The 8,294-nt window shown below is 49.5% G+C and overlaps 1 protein-coding gene across 5 annotated transcripts in view; it reads right to left on the bottom strand.

The window, feature by feature from the left end:
* Nucleotides 1–1,088: 1,088 nt before the first annotated feature.
* Nucleotides 1,089–8,294, bottom strand: part of BNC1 (basonuclin zinc finger protein 1) — a 54,484-nt gene continuing 47,278 nt past the window's right edge. For all 5 annotated transcript variants that reach the window (XM_058736404.1, XM_058736405.1, XM_058736407.1 and 2 more), the window contains one exon: nt 1,089–3,405. In XM_058736404.1, coding sequence (XP_058592387.1) covers nt 2,721–3,405 — 685 coding nt within the window. In that variant the 3' untranslated portion in view covers nt 1,089–2,720. The remainder of the gene's footprint in view (nt 3,406–8,294) is intronic.

The following is an 8,294-nucleotide window of genomic DNA, read 5'->3' as shown; positions in this document are numbered from 1 at the left end:
CGGGAAGGATGGAGAAGTCGCAGGCGTGGGAAGATGTTTCAGGACCCTGCTGGCCTCGAGAGAGTCTCTGGATTTTATACTAGCTGCTACCGGAGGGTTCTGAGCTGGGACCCACACACCCGCTGGTGGCTCCCTCCTCTTGATCCCCCTGAAGCAGGGACGTGGAGCCCTCCCCCGACAGGGGGGTCAGAAGGGAGAGGGGAGCATGCTTTTATCTACTGGAAGGGCAGATAAAAGAGGTGAGGAGATGAGAAGATTAATTACAAAAACCTGACTCAAAAAAAACACAACAACTCTGCACGTGTAAGAAAGGGAGAAGCTGAAATTCATTCTACTTTGAGCCCTGGCTGTTAAGAATTATTTTTGACAGCCCAGTATTTTTAAGCAATCACTGCATTTAATTTTTGAAAAAATGTTAACGTTTTATTTGAGAGAGAGAGAGAGAGAGAGAGAGAGAGAGAGAGCATGAGCAGGGGAGGGGTAGAGAGAGAAGGAGACACAGAATCCGAAGCAGGCTCCAGGCTCCGAGCACAGAGCCCAACACGGGGCCCGAACTCATGAACTGTGACATCACGACCTGAGCTGAAGTTAGACGCTCAACCGACTGAGCCACCCAAGTGCCCCATTTTTGTATTTTCCTTAATAATAAATTGATACCTGGGCACCTGGGTGGCTCAGTCAGTTGAGTGTCCTGCTTCGGCTCAGGTCGTGATTTTGCATTTTGTGAGTTCGAGCCCCACATCGGGATCTCTGCTGTCAGCATGGAGCCCGCTTCGGATCCTCTCTCCCTGTCTCTCTGCCCCTCTCCTGCTCATGCTCTCTCTCTCAAAAATAAACATTAAAAAAAAAAAATAAACTGACATCCAGCCCCTCTTCCCTGGGAAGTAACCACTGCTCTTTCTTTGGAACTCATTAATACTTGCAACTCCTGTTTGGATGTGGCTGTAGTTACTGATGCTATCACCTGTCTGCCTGCCAGCGCTGGGTTTTCGGTTCTGTAAAATTCATTGTGTGCGTGCGTGTGTGTGCGAATGACCGCAGCACGTGTACAACACGGCGTCCATATGACAAAACCAGTCTTACAAATGTTTGCCTTTTTAAACAAAAACATGTGGCATATATTTTTATTAAATCATAGAAAACTCATTTGTATACAAATTGGTTCCACTTTGGGGAAACTGGAATAATAAACAGCTGGGTAACAAAACGGTGGAAAGATACGTTTCACTTTACGCAGAGACCAAGTGTTGTCATATTTATTTTTTAAAAATGTTGAAACAATCCGTAACAGGTTGTTGGCTTTTTTTTTTTCACCCTTGTGCAGGAGGAATAATCTCTCTCTTGTAACCCCCGCTTCTCTCTGAGGATGTTTTTCATTACTTAAATCAACGGTAAGCTTAAAAGACGGTTAACCTGAAGTCTTAACACGAAGTCAATTTCTTTCCCTGCCACGGGCTTGCCGAGTACCGTGAATGTCAAATTTCAAGAGATGGTCTCTTTTCACAGGAACTGATTAAGCTTCCTTTCTACAACAGCACATGTGTACAAGGGTGTGGAACACATTTCAGAATAAGTTAAATATTAAGACGTACAGTATGGCAGTTAACGCCCTATTTTTCTCCTACCGGGTAAATCGGAAAGTTCATCCTAACCTTACACGTTTATAAAAGGGTGAGGACCGAGGGACCCAGTGATACCAAAAATGCACCACAACCATCAGAACCGTATTCTCTAAGCGCTCTGGCCGAGTATTTACAACGGGTCCTGCCACAGTCACGCCTGCACTCCTTCCACGGAGGACCAGAAGGGACCAGACTCCGAGGTTCACTGCAAGACCACGGGCAGCGGCTTTGAAGTTCAGGCCGACATACTCCTTCTGCCCTGGAGCAGGGACCCAGGGGTCACACCGTGACGCGTCTGCACTCACCCCGACTACTCACGTAACAAACACAAGTTAAATATTATCAAAATTACTTTAAATTAAATTGAAGACCGCGATGTTTTAAGTGCATGAAATCCACCCCCCGCCCCCGAGCTTCCTGAACGCACACGACACGGCAAGAACGGACATCCTTGGGAACGACATCCACATTCCTCTGGGTTGAAACCAATCTGCTTCCTCTAAGAACTGGAGGTCCGTGAGACCCCTGAAGGGGGAGGGGAAAGAGAAAAAAAAAAAAAGCAATTCTCCACTCCAAACGGAGGCATAGTCTCAAAAAGTCATTTTCCCCAAACCTGAGTCTGGACGGCAGACTCATTAAAGCAGGAACTGAAATGCGCACTTTGGGACTGGCTCCTCACCCGTGGCGGCAGTCTGCTTCCCCGGGACACTCAGCTGACCCTTAACACTCGTGCAAGGCTGACATCAGGCTGCCCCCAGGTCCTGGGCCCCTGTTGCCAGCCTGCAGACCTGGAGCCCTCCCAGGGAACGTGTAAACAAACGTGGGGAAAAGGGTGTTTCTGCCAGTTTTTGCCACGTCAGGGAAAAGCCTCTTGGGCCACGAGAGAGAACAGGGCCTTAGCGCGGCCCCAGTGCTGACTTCCTCCAAGGCTGGTATTTTGCGCATTCTGCCGCAGCAAGACGGTGAAGTCAGCTCGAAGCCTTTTTGCCTGGCTTGCCCCAGGTGGTGTTAAACAAAACCGGAGACGTTTCTTTGGACTACCTTATTCCTGAATTCCGATCCGCACACGTGTCCTCGCACACCTGCTCCGCTGTCTTGTTACTGCAGGTGACCCGGGGAGGCGGCCAGGCTCTTGTGCAGGTTGGGATTCTGGCTGTGTCTGTTCCGGCTGCGGACAGATGAGAACATGGTGTTGCAGCCCGGAACTTTGCATTTGTGGAGCTGGCGGAGATGCACAGTTTTGTAGTGAGCCCTGAAGGTCCCTTTGTTACTGTACGTCTTTTGGCAGAGGTGACAAGTTATGGGCAGCCCAGAAGGCAGGCTGGCAAGGCTCTGGTCGGCCTTCTCCATCAGGACACAGACGGGGAACTCATCTTCCCCGGGGACAAGGCTCGGCCCATTACAGTCCTCATCACTGTCCTCCATGAGCACGGTGCCTTCCTCGCTCGCCCCGTCTGAGTCCCAAGAGGAATGGCTGCTGTTCTCAGACTTCATGCTCGAGGTAGTACTCAAATCCAAGATGGTGCCCTCGCTCGGCGGACCAGAGCTGTAGCTCTCCAGGCCAGCACTGTGGACTTGGGTTATCGGGTAAACCAGACTGCTCATCCGACTCGTTCCCTTGAAGATGACAGATGTCTGGGGGGCCTGCTGGGTGAAAGCCACATCCCGATAGGTCTCCTTGGCCACGTCTTTCAGAAGGTAGGCTGCATGGAAATGGTCTTCGGTGCTCTCCAGTGCTTCTTGGCTCAACACTTTTTGGTGGAGACTTAGGTTTGAACTGTGTCTACAAGAGGGAACATATGGTTAGCAATGGGTCGGGCTGTTGTAAGAAACAGTCAACATTCCAAGTGGAGACACGAGCTGGATACCGCAAAACGCTCGCGGCACGGAAGAAGTGACGATAAGGGGAGAGGGGTGAAATGCAGGTGTAGTGGACGCTGGCCCAGGGCTGTCCACCACCCGTCAGAAGTTAGCATTGAGGAGGAAAGCGGACAGTCTGGAGTCTGGGAATACGCAGTCCTTCTTAACTTTTTTTTTTTTTTTTCCAACGTTTTTTATTTATTTTTGGGACAGAGAGAGACAGAGCATGAACGGGGGAGGGGCAGAGAGAGAGGGAGACACAGAATCGGACAGGCTCCAGGCTCCGAGCCATCAGCCCAGAGCCCGACGCGGGGCTCGAACTCACGGACCGCGAGATCGTGACCTGGCTGAAGTCGGACGCTTAACCGACTGCGCCACCCAGGCGCCCCCCTTCTTAACTTCTTAACTTCGTGATGGACACGAACCTTCCTGGACCTCATCTAGAGAGAATGCCTAGACTACTTTGATCAGGTCAAGTCACCTGGGACCCTGCAACCAGGGGACCCCAGAGAAAACTGGTCCCAATAAGGAATTAAAAAAAAATTGTTTTTAAGGTTTATTTATTTTTGAGAGACAGAGAGAGAGCACAAGCAGGGGAGGGGCAGAGACACACACACACACACACACACACACACACACACACACAGAATCCGAAGCAGGCTCCAGGCTCCGAGCTGTCAGCGCAGAGGCCGACGTGGGGCTCGAACTCACGGACCGCGAGATCGTGACCTGAGCTGAAGTCACAGGCTCAACCGACTGAACCACCAGGCACCCCACGTGGAGGGCTTTATTTCAAAGAAACCAAGAAATATCTTCCAGAGCTGTACTGCCCGGTACGATAGCTTGCTCATTCGTGACCACGGAGGCCCTGAAACGTGGCTGCGACATACACAGAAATGACAAGATTTCGGATAGACCGAATGAAACAAAATACATTGTTAAGGCTCACGTCACCTGAGCTTTTCATACTTTCTTAACGTGCCCACTAGAAAATTTCCAATTTTCTGGGTGGCTTGCATCATGGTCTATGGCATTAACACACCTGTCAAGTGCTCACACAGGTGAGCAAACCTGATTGGCTAGAAATTGTGTGTTCTAGCCAGAGAGAGAGAGAGAGAGAGAGAGAGACAGAGGGAGGGAGGGAGGGAGGCAGGGAGGGAGAGAACGCTAAGTTCGGTTCATATTTGCAACGTTTCACTATAAACCAGACAGGAGTTTTGCAAGTACAGCATTGAACACACTACCAGCCTTCTACCCAATGATTATTCCTGAAGGGCAGACAATGAGTATCCATTATGACACATGCTTACTCATACAATATCATTTAGACATAACTTGTCAATCAACGGTGGCCTCGCTCAGAGATCCCCTGCTAACTTCTGGCTGGCAGAAACAGCCCTGACTGCAAGGGGTACAATCTTACAGGTGACAGGAAAATGGTTCCAAGTGGAAAAGAGCCTCCCCCACCAGGACAGACGAGAACGTGTGCCAGGCCCACGCTGGGAAAAACGCACGGTCCCCTCCACAAATAGCTAGGAATTGAATTTTCTCTTCGAAACCTCCAAAGACGTGGTGGTGGGGTGGGGGGGAAATGGGTGGAAATTGCATCCTATTTCAAGGAAAGTGTAAAATCTGCTCTTCGACTCCTCCCTCGTATCCCTCGCACGTTCTTTTTCTGGACGTCCTCAGCACTGCAGTCTTGGATCGCCTTGCCAACTGCACCGCTGCCCTGTGATTATGTCAGCGTGCTGGGCTGAAGGGGCAGGTATGCGTCGGCAGAAAACCAGACATTAGATTGACACGTAGGTCCCGGGACGCAAGAGTGGTTGGAAAAAAGTCAGACAGACACGCTCGCTGGAACCTTGCACGGGAAGGTCCCTGCCGTGACGAGGCCAAGCTGTCAGCCTGAGCACCCCCAGGAACACCGAGAGTGAACGTGTGGGATCCTCTAACCTGCTCGTTAAGCCTTCCTGGGGTGCCATGTGCCCTTAAACCAGTCACTACCACAAACGCAAAACCCACTGGCCTGTGTGCCAGCTTCCTGCTTCCAGGATCGCTAATGCTGTGCCTGCTGGCTGTGTGTGTGTGCACGTGCGTGTCTTCCCTGACACTTCCATCCCTGTCCTCCTCCCTCGTCCTCCCCGGTTTCTGCCTCCGTAGACTAGTGGTTCTCAAAGGGTGGTCTGGGCACCCCTAGTGGTCGTGAGACCCTTTCAGGGGTACCCTGAAGTCAAAACTCATTTCATAAGAACACGAAGACATGATCTGTGATGACATGATTTGTCTTTTTCACTGTCGTTCCTTCCCGAGTGTACCGTGGTTTTCCGGAGGCTACGTGACATGTGGTCTTGGAACAGGTTGAACGCAGAAGCTGATGTAAGAAGGCAGCTATTTTCTGCTAAGCCAGACGTTACAGAGATTTGCAGAAACGTAAAAACAAAACCAGTCTTCTCGTTGAGCTTTTGTTTTGGAAAACGGGCTTATTTTTCATTAAATGCTATGTATATTACTTTAAGGGATGAGATATTGATTTTTTGTTCAGTTTTAATCTCTAATGCAGTAAACACTGACACTTATAAGGCCAACTAGCCCACCCAACTGAGGGCTCTTGAGGGCCCTCAGGTTTTAAGAATTTGTGAAGGGGTTCTGAGACCAAACTGACTGAGAGCTGCTGCTTTAGTCATGCCCCTTCTTCCAGGAAGCTTTCCCTAACTTCTCAGAGTCCCGTAGGTACCTCCACTATGTGCCCACAGCAGCCTGTATCTCTCACATGATAGCGGGCACCACATTCAGCTGAAATTGCCTATTTACTGGTCTGTCTCCTCCGCGGGCCTTTGTGAGCAGTGACTGTGTCCACAGCACCTGACAGAAGGTTCTTGAATATATATATATGTATATATATATGTATATATATACATATATATGTGTGTGTGTGTGTATGTGTGTGTGTATATATATATACACACACACATACACACACACACACACACACATTTGGCTAAAGAAGCATCTAGGGTGCTATTACAGTCCCTTTCTGAGGGACCCTAGTGACTGCTGCTGGCAGTGGCTCTAAGAAGGGAAGAAAATTATCCTGACAACAGAGTTCTCATCTCTGACCCTCAGAAGAGGGGGGTGGCCCCAGGCCTGCCCACAAAGCTCCTTTTAAAATGGTGCCACTTCGGGCGCTCCAGAGTGGCTCAGTCAGTTAAACGTCCAGCTCTTGATTTTGGCTCGGGTCATGATCCCACGGTGTGTGAGATCGAGCCCGCATCAGTCTCTGCACTGACAGTGTGGAGCCCGCTTGGGACTGACTCTCTCTCTCTCTCTCTCTCTCTCTGTCTGACCCTCCCCTCTCCTCGCTCTCTCACTCTCTCTCAAAATAAATAAACATTAAAAAAATAAGAGAAAATGTGCCATTTTAATCAGATTCTAGGCAACATGCCTTCCTAGTTCTAGACCACTAACATCAGGAGTTGAAATTTAGAATTCAAGATGCGTTCCTGTGGTGGGGGAGGGGGCCTTCTAATTTGGTGGGCGCTGTGGGCCAGAACGCTGTCATAAATATCAAGGATAATCTGCCTGATAGAGCTATCTCTTCTTCAACAGAACAGCCTTGTCATGAACAAAGCCTCCTGTTGGAGGATGAAGGAAAAGGGCACGTTCTCCAATCAGGGGATCCTGGTGGTTTGGTTCAACGTGCCAGCGAGAGAAAACAGGAATTTTAACTCTTACCACCCTTGCTCTCTTCCCCTCACTCCAGGCGAGTATGTTCTCACGAGCCCGCTCCAGGAATGTGTGGGCAGTTCCTGTACCTTCCCCCTCTTCAGGAAATCAGGTGTTACGCTCTGGACGAAGGTAGCTAGCGGGGATGCTGAATTGCTTCAAGTCAGGCTTGTCTGAGCAAATGCAACGTGGTTTAATATTCTGCGAACCCTCTAGCATTTATCATATGGCATTTCATCAGAGAGCTAGTCTTTTCCTTAAAGCCTCCTGGGGCCACCTCCTGGTTACGCACAAACTTCCCTTCACAGGCTGGGGAGGAAGGTGGCCCGAGGGGTGGTTATGGGACTCAAGTTCCCGAAGAAAAGCACACACAAGGCAGCAATGCCCGTGCTGTGTCCCGGAGTGATGAGAGGCGCTCTGTACCTGGGCTCTTTGCAAACAGGTTGACGCTGTGTTGCGCCTCACAACACCCAGTACCCAGTGACTCTCACCTTTCAACCAACATCACAAACCCCGAAGGAACCTGCTAAGTGTCTTTGTTCTTTGATATCTTAATGATTAAAAAATCTTCAGGGTGCCTGGTGGCTCAGTCGGTGAAGCGTCAGACTCTTGATTTCGGCTCAGGTCATGATCTCACGGTTCACGACTTCGATCGAGCCCCGTGTCGCTTGGGGTTCTCTCTCTCCCTCTCTGTCTGCCCCTTCCCCACCGCTGCGTGCCCTCCCTCTCTCAAAATTAAAAAACTGAAAAAAATAATTTAAAAACCTTCAATCAAGCAGCTGTTCTTTTTTTTGAACGTAGCTGGTTAAATAGACATAAAAGAAAATATTTCATCCGGTGGGCTTCGTATCATAAAATGAAAAGCAGACAAGTTTGTGGGAAGTTACACTGAGGATTGTAACGCCCCTCCCCACCACTGCCTCATGTGAGACCAGCTCATGATTCCTTACCCCCAACCATTTGGGCCAGATGTGTTTCTGAATTCAGAGTTGCTTAGACTTTAGAAAGGCAGAATCATTGCATACACTGTAATATTTTGTTCACGTCCCCATAATGAATCCATTAGTATTTCCGCATGGAATATATAAC

The sequence above is a fragment of the Neofelis nebulosa genome, chromosome 7 (genome assembly GCF_028018385.1).
Source record: "Neofelis nebulosa isolate mNeoNeb1 chromosome 7, mNeoNeb1.pri, whole genome shotgun sequence".
In the NCBI taxonomy this organism is placed as follows: domain Eukaryota; kingdom Metazoa; phylum Chordata; class Mammalia; order Carnivora; family Felidae; genus Neofelis; species Neofelis nebulosa.
The sequence above is the reverse complement of the archived record's forward strand: the minus strand, read 5'-3'. Positions and strand labels throughout refer to the sequence as shown.